The following is a 13,327-nucleotide window of genomic DNA, read 5'->3' as shown; positions in this document are numbered from 1 at the left end:
TTCCATTGGGCATAGGGTTACCAACTATGGTGGGATGAAATCCTGCAGATTTGATCACATGACTTCCCACATCCTCTTGCCATTGGCCACCTGACACGTCCATCTTTGCGGTGGCCTGCCAATTGGAAAGCCAATTTGTATCTTAGTAACCTGCTTGGCTTTCAGTCCTTTATACCCTGTGTGGGAATACTTTTATAATTAATAATCCACAGTGTTCAAAAAAAGGAAAAACAGTTTTCTTTGCCCCTCCATGGTGTTTTTCTCCTGGGACTGTTGCTTGCAGCAGACCGCTGGAAAGGAATTGTCAATTCCTGGAGACTCCAGGCCAATCCTGGAGAGCTGGCAACCGCTAATCAGTCGGTCAGGGTTAAAATCTGGCCTGCATCCAGCTCAATCTGTAGCAGGCTGGAAGGGAGAGAGAGAGGAGAACTGGGTGTTGTTGCTTGTTAACAGTGCTGACTTTCCTCTGTTGAGAGACTGGAAGTTGTTTTTTTTTAAATTAAAATCTGTTCTCCAAGTGGAGAGACAACAGGACAAGTCCTGGGTTTGTCAGGGGCAGGAGGAGGAGAGGGAGGGAGAGAGAGAGAGAGAGAGGGAGGGAGGGAAGGCGTTGGAGGCTCATGAATAATTCACGACACTCGTCTGGCAATCAGCTGGAGGAAGTAGATGTGTCCTGTGTGGTGATGACAAGGCTGGCCATGGCTTTGTGAAACATGTTCAGGCAGCTTCTCCCCTCGACAGCCCGGCTGCAGACAAATGTAGAGTAGTCGGTAGTGTCTCTGCCTCTCCCCCCCCCCACTAACACATCATTGAAGCATGTGATTACTGAAAGGTAGGGGGTGGGGGGAGAGAAACAACTATCGAGTCTCCCTCAACATCAGGACGCAGATGCAGCCTTGTTGGAAAATGAAACTGCAGGTAATGCAATTTCTCTTTGTCTGTGGGAGTTCCTCGTGTACAATATTCATGGCCCCGGCTAGCCACAAAGCGGGGTAGCCGAGGGGAGGGGAAAACAGCCCCTTACAGTGCGGTGCTGTAGAATTACCCTGTCAATCCCTGTCGCCGCACAAAGAGAGAGACTGACGTGCAAGCTTCGCATCTTTATAATTTAGTGTTTTGTGTGTGTGTAATTTTGCTTTGATGAAGTTCCAGCCTCTTCTTCCTGTTACTGACCTAGTCTGATCTTGCTTCGGTTCTATTCTGGCTGGGCTTTTCAGATGTGCTTGTTTTTTTTTTTAACTGAACTATGAGTCGAATGCATTATTAATCTGCTGCCTGTATTATCACACGCAGTCCTAATCTTATTTTTAAAGCCCGAGTTTGCGGTGTGTCAGATGCTGAGCTCTCCCTTGAACGCAATTCATTCGTTTGGCGTTTTTCACCCCCACAACCACCACCCCCTCTCCTTTCTCTCTCCCCCCCTCTCTCTCTCTCTCTCTCTGAAAAATGCAGCTACTGTGGCTTGCACCTGGGTGGGGTGGGAGCTGTATTACCCCACACTCCCCAGGGTTTCATCCGAAGAGGGGAGGGATTCCCGAGCCTTAATCAAACCTGGATGCTGGGGCTATTGGTGGGGGTGTGGGGGGTGTTGAAGGTTTAGACTTGAGGCTGCTTCCAGTTCCTTCAACATGGACGTGGGCGCTGATCTGTCATTTGAATCTTGGCTGAGTGAATCTTCAGGGGAAATCCTGACCTTGAGCCTGGTTTAGCTGTTGTGTGTGTGTGTGTGTTTTTTCTTTCCCTCAAAAGCCTTTTTTTGTTTTGAATGCTGCATATTTGGCTTCAACAGAGGCTGTGTGGAGCTCCTACGCTTTGTGACTGGGTTCTTCAGCAGATGAGCGACCCTGGGTTTCAATGTACAAGACACCTTCTGTCTGTAACCCATTGAAACCTAGGCTACTGACAGTGGCGTGGGAGAGAGAGAGAGAGAGAGAGAGAGAGGTGAAACCTCCACTCCTCCATTATTCATGGTTGTGCTACCAAGAGGGTAATTCAAGGCACAACAATTTCAGGCGAATTTCCGAGGTGTTTGCCACAAACTCAGCATTTAATGAGACCATTTTAGGATCTGGAGTTCTGCTTTCTTTTCTGGAAGTGGGTTGTAAATCTTCCTTCAGGTCGAACAGCCTCTTTACTCTTACCCCCCCCCACCCACCCCATCCCCAGCAGTGAAATCCAATACAGGATGGAGAAGGATAAATGGAAATACTTGCATTTATATAGCGCCTACAGCCAGCCACTTTTCCAATGCAGCTGTCAAAACGTTGCATGACAAGCTCCCACAAGCAGCGGAGATAATGAGTGGATAATTAGTGATTTACTTTGGCTACTCCTGACAGGGTATGGGACAGCAGGAAGAGCTCTGAGCTAGTCCTCCAGGGATTCCCTTAGGTTTGCCTGCGGGATAGGGCCCACATAATCTTCAGCTCATCCAAAGCTCTGCCGCCTGTGTCCTTACTCGCACCAAGTGCCCTTCCCTTCACACCCCATGTGCTTGCTGACCTACATTGCCTCCAGGTCAGGCAATTCCAATCCCTCCCCAGCCTCGGCCCTCCCCGACTCTTGTGATCCCCTTCGGTCCCTCAATGCCCCCCCCCCCACCCCCCTCCCCCCGAGGTATCCGTGCTCATCCAATTCGCAAAGCCAAACGCTGCGGATGCTGGAGATCTGAAATAAAAACAGAAAGGGCTGGAAAAACTCAGGCCTAGCAGCATCTGTGGAGAGGGAAAGAGTTAATGGTTTGAGTCGAACAGGACTCTGTTCTGAAGAAGTCATTTTGGATTTGAAATGTTAACTCTGTCTTTCTCTCTGGAGATGCTGCCAGACCTGCTGAGTTTTTCCAGTGCTTTCTGTTCTCATCTGACCCTGGCTTCTTGAGCATCCCTGATTTTAATCGCTTCACCATTGGTGGCCACGCCATCAGCTGCCCAGGCCCTAAGCTCTGGAATTTCCTTTCTAAGCCTTTTTCCCCCTTTTAAGACGCTCCTTAAACCTAAGCTCTTTAATTAAGCTTTTGTCTACCAGTGCCTTATATGGCTTGGTATCCAATTTTATTTCATAATGCTCCAGTTAAGTGCTGCGCAACAGTTTATGATGTTAAAGGCACTATATAAATTCAAGTTATTGTTGCCACGAGCAGCACTTGAATCAGTTTTGCCACCTGGACTTAGGCTGAGCCTACCCATGAAGGCCTACTTGTTCGGACCCCCTCCCTCCCTCTTCCACCCTCCAATGCCAACTTTAAAGCACTCGCTTTCTGGGTTATTGCCACTGTGCAGCTGGGGTAGATTGGACAGACCCGCACCACAAAATCACCTCCATCTTTCTAACTGCTTAAATCTGGACCCTGGGATGCTTCCTCATCTCAGCAAGGTTACACTCCAGAGCTGTCAAAACCTAACAGGGATGTGGAGTCAGGCAGCTGGTGTTTTATGTGATGTCAGTGTTTAATCTGCACTCTTGTTTATTCTTGGTAACCTTACCAATCATTGCACTGTTACCAGCTAAGCCTTAACTAGCTAGCCGAGAGAGAGGGGGAAATAAAGAGAACCTTCCCTAGATATTTCTAACCAGAGTTGTTGTAAAAGTTTAGGAATTACAGTTATAAAATTGAAAATATATATTAAATTCATGACTGTAGATATCCTTTGGAACTAGCTGGGGCCTAATGGGAACTGTTTATTCTCTAATATGCTTCAAAATAGAGAGTGGAGCTTAACTGTTTGCAGGTAATGCAATAACTAACCTGGAGTACAGTTACTAGTGCAGCATTAACTAAACTGTACTTGTACAGCATGAACCTAATCTGTACAATTGTTACTTTGAGCTAATTCATAACATAGGTTATGTAGTGCTGTACCAGTGACTGTATTATAGTGTCCGGTAGAGCATTAACTAATCATTGCACAGCTTTAATTTGGAAAGGGCTGCAGGAATAGAGATACCTGGGGGTATATGTACACAAATCTTTGAAGGTGGCAGGGCAGATTGAGAAAGCAGTTAAAAAACACTCAGGATCTTGGGCTTTATAAATAGAGGCATAGGTGTGGATAAAGGGGAACCTGTGGATGTGGGTTTCCAGAAGGCATTTGACCTGGTGCCACATCGAAGGTTACTATGCAAAAATAAGAGCTCACATTGTAGGGGGTAACACACATTAACATGGATAGAGGATTAATTAGCTAACAAGACATGGAGAGTAGGCATAAATGGGTCATTTTCAAGTTGGCAAGAGGTGACTAGTGGAGTGTCACAGGGATCTGTGTTGAGGCCTCAACTGTTTTATAATTTATATCAATGACTTGGAAGAAGGGACCGAAGGAATGGTTGCTAAATTTGCTGATGATACAAAGACAGGTGGAAAAGTAAGTTTGGAAAAGCATGTAAGGAGTCTGCAAAGGGACATAGATTGAGTGAGTGGGCAGAAATTTGGCTGATGGTGTATAACGTGGGAAAATGTGAACTTGTCCACTTTGGCAGGAAGAATAGAAAAGCAGCAAATTATCTAAATAGAGAGAGATTGCAGAACTCTGAGGTATAGAGGGACCTGGGTGTCCTGGTACATGAATCACAAAAAAATCAGTCTGCAAGGTCAGCAAGTGATTAGGAAGACAAATGGAATGTAGTCATTTATTGCAAGGAGAATGAAATATAAAAGTAGGGCTGTTTTGCTACAGTTTTATAGGACATTGGTGAGACTGTGTACAGTTTTGGTCTTAGTTAAGAAAGGATACAAATGTGTTTGAAGCAATTCAGAGAAGGTTCACGTGACTGATACCTGGGATGGCGGGGGGGGGGGGGGGGGGTGGGGTGGGGTGGGTTGGGGGGGCGGTGGGGGGGTTGGGGGGGCAGGTGGGGGGGCGGTGGGGGGGGTGGGGGGCAGTGGGGGGGGTGGGGGGTGGGGGGGGTGGGGGGGTGGTGTGGGGGGGTGGGGGGGGTTGTGGGGGTGGTGTGGGGGGTTGGGGGGGTTGTGGGGGTTGGTGGGGTGGGTGGGTGGGGGGGGTTGGGGGGGTGGTGGGGGGGTGGTGGGGTGGGTGGGTGTTGGGGGGGTGGGTGGGTGGGGGTGGTGGGGGGGTGGTGGGGTGGGTGGGGGTTGGGGGGGTGTTGGGGTGGGTGGGGGTTGGGGGGGGTGGGGTGTGTGTGGTTGGGGGGGGGTGGGGTGTGGGTGGTTGGGGGGGTGGGTGGGGGGGGGGGGGTGTGGGTGGTTGGGGGGGGTGGGTGGGGGGGGTGGGGTGTGGGTGGTTGGGGGGGTGGGGTGTGGGTGGTTGGGGGGGGTGGGTGGGGGGGGTGGGGTGTGGGTGGTTTGGGGGGGGTGGGGTGTGGGTGGGGTGGGTGGGGGTGGGGGGGGTGGGTGGGGGTTGGGGGGGTGGTGGGGTGGGTGGGGGTTGGGGGTGGTGGGGTGGGGGGGTGGGGTGGGTGGGGGGGGGTTGTGGGGTGGGGGGTTGGGGGGGTGGGGGGGGTGGGGTGTGGGTGGGGAGGCGGGGGTGGGGGGGGGGGGGCGTGTTATCTTATGAGGAAAAGTTGGACAGGTTTGTACCCATTGGAGTTTGGAAGATTGAGAGGTGATCTTATTGAAACATATAAGATCCTGAGGGGACTTGACAGGCTGGATGCTGAAAGGATATTTCCCCTTGCAGGACAGGCACAGTTTAAAAATAAAGGGTCTCCCAATTAAGACAGAAATGAGGTGAAATTTTTTCTGAGGTTTGTGACTGTGGAACTCTTTCCCAGAGAGCAGTGGAGGCAGGGTCATTGAATATTTTAAGTCCAGAGTTAGACAGGTTCTTGACTAACAAGGAAGTCAGTTTATCGGGTGTAGGTGGGAATGTGGAGTAGAGGCCATAATCAGATCAGCCATGGTCTGATGAGTGGCAGAGCAGGTTCAAGGGTGTTGGTGCAGACTCGATGGGCCGAAGGGCCTCTTCTGCTCTGTGATTCTGTGAAGGGACCGAGTGGCCTACTCCTGCTCCAGATTCGTATGTTCATCTCACAGAAAGCAGGGAAGTTACGATGAATCTTCATAAAACACTGGATCAGCCTCAGCTGGAGTATTGTGTCTGATTTCAGGCACCGCACTTTAGGAAGTATGTGATAGCTTTTGGGAGGGTGCAGAAAAGATTGGTGTCAGGCATGAGGAACTTCAGTTATGTGAATAGATTGGAGAGGTTGGGGCCGTTCCCCTTGGACATGGGAAGGTTGAGGGGAGGTATTAGAGGCGTTCAAAATCATGAGGGGTCTGGACAGGCCTGAGAGAGAGAGAAAGAGTTGCCATTGACAGGGTGGAGAACCAGAGGATGCACGTTTGTGGTGATTGTCTAAAGAACCAAAGGTGACGTGAGGATAAACCTTTTTATGCAGTGAGTGGCTAGGCTGCTGAAGGCACTGCCTGAGAGGGTGGTGGACGCAGACTCAATCTGCCCAATTGAATCTTCAATCAATAGGGAATTGGGTAAGCACCTGAAGGAAAAAAAATGGCAAGGCTACAGGGAAAGGATGGGAATGGGATTAGTTACATTGCTCTGAAAGAGCCAACATGGGTGCAGTGGGCCAAATGGTTACAACACAGATGTAGACCATTCTATATGATTCTACTTGTACAAGACTAGCTAACCTATAATGTAGTTACTAAACCCCCCCACCCCCCCGCCCCCCTCCACCCCCCCCCCCCCCCCCCCCCCCCCCCGGTAACTAATGGGTACTATAGTTACTCATGGGCCTTCATTAATTGTAATTGCATTTCTATGCTGGTAACCTGCTTTGGTGAGGTCTCTGAGTTCAGTCTCCAAAATGGTTATTTTTTTTTTCTGTTTTCTGGCAAATGTAAGGGTCTATTGTCTTAATGAAGAGGAGGCAGGTTTAAGTAAGCAGGGACCTGTGGCACAGCTTAACAACAGGAGTTCAAACCGTAGGAGGGATGAAGGGCAGTAACAGCACAAGCTTAGTTGTATACTGGTGATTGGTATGTACATCTATATGTTGGAGGCGGTTCAGAAGATTGATATCTGGAATGAGGAAAGGTTAAACAGACTGGGCTTGTTTCCACTGGAGTTTAGAAGAGTGAGGGGTGACCTGATTGAAGTATACAAGATCCTGAATGGTCTCGACAAATTGGACGTGGAAAGAATGTTTCCTCTGGTGAGTGAGTCCAGAACCAGGGGGCACTGTTTTAAAATTAGGGGTCACCCTTTTAGGACAGAGATGAGGAGAAATGTTTTCTCAGAGGGCTGTGCGACTTTGGAACTCTCTGCCTCAGAAGGCGGTGGAGGTGGGGGTCACTGAATATTTTTAAGGCAGAGGTAGATAGATTCTAGTTAGGCAAGGGAATCAAAGGTCATCGGGGGGGGGGGTAGATGGGAATGTGGAACTTGACACACACAGATCAGCCATGATCTTATTGAATGGTGGAGCAGGCTCGAGGGGCCGAGTGGCCTACTCCTGCTCCTATTTCGTATGTTGGTATGTGTGTCAGCTGTGGCTCAGTCAGTAGCAGCCTTGCCTCTGAGTTACAATGTTCTGGGTTCAAATCCCATTCCAGGACTTGCAGGTGGTGCAGTGCAGCATGGAGGGAGTGCTGCACTGTTGGAGGTGCTGTCTCTCGAGCACGATGTTAAACTGAGGCCCCATCTGCCCACTCTGATTAAAAGATCCCATGGCATTATTTTGGAGAGGAGCAGGGTATTCTCTCTGGTATCCTGGCCAATATCAATCAACATCACAGAAAACAGATTATTGGCTCATTATCAAGTGGCTGTTTGTGGGTGCTTGCTGTGCAAAACTTAGCTGCGCCATTTCCTACATTACAACAGTGATTAGGCTTTCTTGGCTGCGAAGCACTTTGGGATGTCTTGAGGTTGTAATGTAATATGGCTGATAATTTGCGCACAGCAAGCTGCCAAAACAGCATGAAATAAATGACCAGAGAATCTGTTTTTAAAGTTCTGCTGAAAGGTCATCGACCTGAAACATTAATTCTGTTTCTCTCTCTGCAAATGGTGCCAGACCTGCTGAGTGTTTCTAGCATTTTCCGCTTTCAGCATCTGTTCTAAGGTATTGCACGAGGGATAAGTGTTGGCCAGGGTACAAAAAGAGAGCAGGGGGAGGTCTTCCAGAAAAGATCCTTGGGATTTTTTTTATATATCCACCTCAGAGACCAGACCGGGCTTCAGTTTAACGTCTCATCCAAGAGATGGCACCTCTGACAGTGCAGCTCTCCCCTTAGCACTCCACTGGAGCGTCAGCCTGGATTATTTGCTTGAGTCCCTGGAGTGTGGTTTGAACCTACAGCCATCTGAATCTGAAGCACGAGTGCTCCCCACTGATCCACAGCCAACCCTGTTAGGCTATTGTGAGTTTGTGCTGATGTCAGTAATCTGCAGATTTTTCCGTTGCTAATTCTGAGCTGTCCCTTGATGTGCACGTTGGTTCTGGGGTGTTGGAGATGGACTTTGTCAAGCTGCCTAAAGTCATGACAGCAACAGGATTAATTGTTACTTTCCTGAGCTTTTCAGCATCACCATGGCTGAATTGGTAGCAGTCTCAACTCTGAGTCACACGTTTACATTCTGCTCTAGCCTGACACTCCAATGCAGTACTGAGGGAGTGCTACACTGTCTGAGGTGCCGTCTTTCTGATACAATGTTAAACAGATGCCCCACTGCCCCCTCCTACAGCACCATTCGCAGAAGATCATGCGCTAATGTTTGTCCCCACCCAAACAGCACCACAAAAGCAACTTATTTGGTCATTCCTCACAATGGTATTTGTCGTGTGCAAATTGATTGCCGTGTTTCCTTACATTACAACAGTGACTACACATCAAAAAGCACTTCTTTGGCTGTAAAGTGCTTTTTGGAAGGCCTGAAGTCAGGAAAGGCGCTTTCTAAACCGTTGTGTGTGTTAAGTGCTGTGGGTCAAAACCATGTCTCCACGTGGTTCTGAAGAGTCTGTGGGGCTGTCAGTGAGGACTCTAGAGCCACAGTTGTTAACCTCTGCAGGGATCCTACCTGGATCTATGAGCATTACTGCTCTTTTCTGTCTGGATGGCTTTACTTACTTCTGCAGTCATGGGCACCTTATCCGTTTAATTTTGTTGTGTCTGTTGTGTGACTATTGAAGGCTTTGTCCATAAAGATAGCATGATCACAGCCATTGAGTAGGGCATCAAGGTAGGCACATTTGCATGTAGTGTGTATGCTAGTGGCTATTATCTCTTGCTGCGTATGATAGGAGTGCCCTGTCCACTCTGGCCTGCCTGGGAATTTGATTTCACCAGTGGCGATCCTAAATCACACAAGTCCCATTTACCCATCATCCTTGTGATTGTTGCCTTACATTGGCTCCTGGTCTTGTGGAGTTATTGGAGGGGGTGATGAAAGGGGCCAGAACTGGAGGAGGTTGCAGAGATAGGGAGGGGGTGAGGCCATGGAGAGATTTGAACACCAGGATGAGAATTTTCAGTGTGTGTTATAAAACTTAAGGTACTTTTCCTTCTATATAATTAAGTCAGTGCCTAATGCTTGTTCAAAGGACGTCACACCTCATAAATTCAGTTTGAGACAAAATATCATTCTTGGTTCCAATCCCCTGTGGACCAAAACACACACTGTGAGAGAAATCATGGCATCAAACAATGCATTACTCAGGAACTACAAGAACTACTGCAAACAATGGAAAAGCTACCAATTATAGGACAACAAAAAGCAACTAAGCAAATTGTTAAACCATTTTTCCTGACCATGATCATCCATTTTGATGATCTGCAAGCTAACCTGTACCCACTTATTACATGAAACCAAAAATATATCAAACACCCAGAAACTTAAATCATTCGCACAACAATCTGTAAGATTGTTCAGGTCCTGTGGTTTCTGTCAAGTTGTACTCCCACAGGCCTAACACTTACAAGGGGCCTGTGGTTTGACTTTGCACCTGGAGCCTGGCTTTGTTCAGATGACCTTTTTTTTAGGTCTCTTCTCAGGAGTGTCATTGCCCTGCCAATAACAGAGTGTAAAGGGAAGTGGCCAGTGGAGGGGAAAGACAAAGAGAAATAGTGAAACAGGTGTTAAAACAGATTGTCGGCTGAGCAAGAAGCTTGAAATGAACCTCGGCCCATTCGAGTGTTAAAAATATGAAAACAATGGGAGCTTCTTCACCATTTCAGGTTCAAGAACGACAGGCTTGTGGCTTCAAACTGAGGACAACAGAAGAAAATGGTCAATGCAGGCAGGTTTTATAATAAATGTTAAGGAACATGCAGAGCAGCAAGGGTGGGGAAGTAGAACTGGGGTTGCCAGTTTTGATTGGATGTAGTCCTGGAAGTTTCATCACATGACCTCTAGCCATTCTGTCCCCGCACTCTGGTATTGTCCGTCAGATGTGTCCACCCTCCTGGTGCCCCATTGTCATCCAAACAGACTCTTTGTCACGGGTTGGATGAACCTTGGCTACCAGCCAAATGGCCGTTTTCCCATTGCCAGTATGTTTAGTGTTTGAGAGATTAATCTTTAGTTAAACTCCAGGACCAGCTAGGAGGGTTGGCAACCCGAGGGAGAATGGGGCTCGAAGTCGAGGGTCAGACAGAGATTGGACAAGTTCCTGGAGTTCTTGGTCCTGGCCCTAAACCATTTGGTTCCCTGCACCCACCAATCCAGTAAAACACAGACTCGGGCTAAAATGCACAAAGAAGTCAGCCTCTGGAATGTCTACACGCTTCATTAATAATGAAGGAAGCCATATCACAGAGATTCATATTACCTTTGCTCCAGAGCTTTATCACCGCTCAACAAACCCAGTGTTTTGGAAAAGTGGAACACTGCGGGTGCTGGAAACCTGAAATAAAAACAGAAAAATCAGGAAATGCTCAGCAGGTCTTTCAGCAGCTGCAGAGAGAGAAACCCAAGTTATCGTGACGAGTCAATGCCCTTTCAAGGGAACCTTAAAACTGGTGATCTGGTCGTTTACTTCATGCTGCTTCTGGGAGCTTGCTGCCTGCAAATTGGCTGCTGTGTTTTCTACACTGTACAGTGACTGCGCTTCAAATGACAAAACTTAATGGAACCTGTGAACTGCCAGGCAAGTGTCAGCATTTATATTGTAAACAATCGATGATTCAATCCCTTTTTACAGTACTTTTAAAGGCTGGAATATTTTGTTGTCAAAATTTTATGTGCTGTTTCTGTGTTATGAGTTTTACAGGGAGGGGGGCTTTGTATCCTGCTTGGGGCCCCAGACCCTCTAGGCTCGTAAACTAATCCCCTTCCCAGCAGGTTCCTGGGCTGTTAGATTTAGAAAGGCATGCGGGTGATTTTGAGCAAGGTTGGATGGAGAGGGACGAATGGCCTCCTCCTGCCTGAACCTGTGTGAGGCTAAAATGGCGTTTCTCTATGAGTGAGAAACAGTGGGGACGGCTTGTAAAAAAAATGGGACTTTTAATCTTTTAATGACCCGTTCAGTGTTTGAGCTTATTTAAAAAATTTTCGAATTGTCATTAGTTATTGCAAGTCATTGGTCTGGTGAAGTGTACAAATGATGAAGAAGAGAAAGACAGACTTGACTTTGTAAAACACCTTTTACGACTTCTGGTGGCCCCAAAGTCTTCTGAAGTCTCTGTTGTAATGCAGGAAATGCGGTAGCCATTTTGCGCACAGTAAGCTCCCACTAATGACCAGTGAGAAAATGACCAGTTGATCTATTTTAGGTGTTGGTTGAGGGCTGAATGTTGGTCAGGACACCGAATGAATGACATAGCAGTAGTGGCAGAATTCACACTCCTGCCATTCATAGTGGGCATGGGAAGGTTTGTCCCAGTGTGGGGAAGTGGTGATCAGGCAAGAGGTTAGTTTGACTGAAACATAGGAAGTTTATCAATGTACTTGATGAACATAAATTCCCCTTAGCAATGGGAACAACAACTTTTGGCTTAGAATTTTAATCTAATATCTTAAACAATAACATTTAAGATTATGCTGGAAATAATCCCTCCCCACCCCCGCCCTGCATTTGTAAATTTTCTGCCTGATTCTCATCTGTGTCACAGTACGGTCTGGTAGTTCTTAGGGAGTGTGAAAATTAAAGCATTTTTTTTCCCCTATATTCTTTAGTGGGATGTGGGCATCGCTGGCAAGGTCAGTGTTTATTGCCCATCCCTAATTGCCCTTTAACTGAGTGGTTTGTTAGGTCATTTCAGAGGGCAGTTCAGAGACACCCATGTTGCTGTGGGCCTGAAATCACAGGTAAAGACAGCAGGTTTCCTTCCCTAAAGGACGTTAGTGACCCAGATTTAGGTTTTTACAACAATCGATAATAGTTTAATGGTCACCATTACTAAGAACAGCTTTCAATCCTAGACTTTATTAATTGAATGCCTTGGTGGGATTTGAACCCATGTCTCCCAGGGTATCAGTCTGGGCTTCTAGACTACTAGGCCTGTGCCATTACCACTACTCCACCATCCCCCTTTGACTGGTACGTTGAGCTTGTCTGCTCCTCAATAGGAGCAGAAGTTTCCACATAAATGGTTGAAGTGGATCCAAAGCCCTTGAGAATGAGGACCAGGTCCTTTGGAGTGGGTGGGGTTCGAGGGTGGTGTGAGGGGCATTTCTAAAGTTAAGGGAGTCACTTTATCTGTATGTTTATCACTTTCAACATGTAATCCTGAATGTCTTTTTTTTTCAGTTGTGATTCTGCGCTAATTCATTTGAGGGCGGGCACCATTAGATAATGGAACAGATCTCCCTTCAGAGGTGCCAGGTTTGCACCAAGCATTCCCAGGGAAGGGTTAACTCCCAAATAAAGCATTGTCTACCCCACTCCAACAAGAAATGCTCCAATCTCGTGAGAGAGACCTCCTCACCAGCCAATTTTAGGAACTTTCTAAATGAAAAAGCTAACATAGGGTAGGTTTTGGTTTCACAGAGGCCTGTTTATTTTCCTCTTCCTTTTTTTGGTAGCCAGTTGACTCATATTAAAAGTGTCTCTAAAGCAAAAGTTCAGAGAAGTTTCTACGAGCTACAACCTGCCCTGATACTACCTCCCACCTGCTCCAAGGAACGCACCCCTTGTTCCAGTTTGACAAGAGGTGGTCAGCTAGTTGAAGTCTCCTGTGCCTAGTGCTACATGAGACATTGGACACTGCTGCTTGTCCAGAACTTGGATTGGAATACCCTCTAACCTCACATCTTCATGTATATGGGTGGTTCCCCAGAGTTGATACTTACATTTGCCAGTCTGTAACCAACATGACTTGACTTGGCGTTGTCACTGTAACCAAGGGAATGTATTTATTCACCCGATTTACAATCCCCACTCCCTCAGCTAAAAGCACACCATT

The 13,327-nt window shown here is 47.4% G+C and overlaps 1 protein-coding gene across 1 annotated transcript in view; it reads left to right on the top strand.

Annotated features, from left to right (window-relative positions):
- Positions 1–664: 664 nt before the first annotated feature.
- The window catches only part of march8 (membrane-associated ring finger (C3HC4) 8), a 61,545-nt gene continuing 48,882 nt past the window's right edge, over positions 665–13,327 (top strand). Inside the window, exon 1 of the mRNA XM_041176411.1 lies at positions 665–918. Within this exon, the coding sequence (XP_041032345.1) occupies positions 889–918 (30 nt within the window). The 5' untranslated portion in view covers positions 665–888. The remainder of the gene's footprint in view (positions 919–13,327) is intronic.

Source organism: Carcharodon carcharias, chromosome 28 (assembly GCF_017639515.1).
Source record: "Carcharodon carcharias isolate sCarCar2 chromosome 28, sCarCar2.pri, whole genome shotgun sequence".
NCBI lineage: Eukaryota > Metazoa > Chordata > Chondrichthyes > Lamniformes > Lamnidae > Carcharodon > Carcharodon carcharias.
This window is presented reverse-complemented; position numbering and strand designations above follow the sequence as displayed.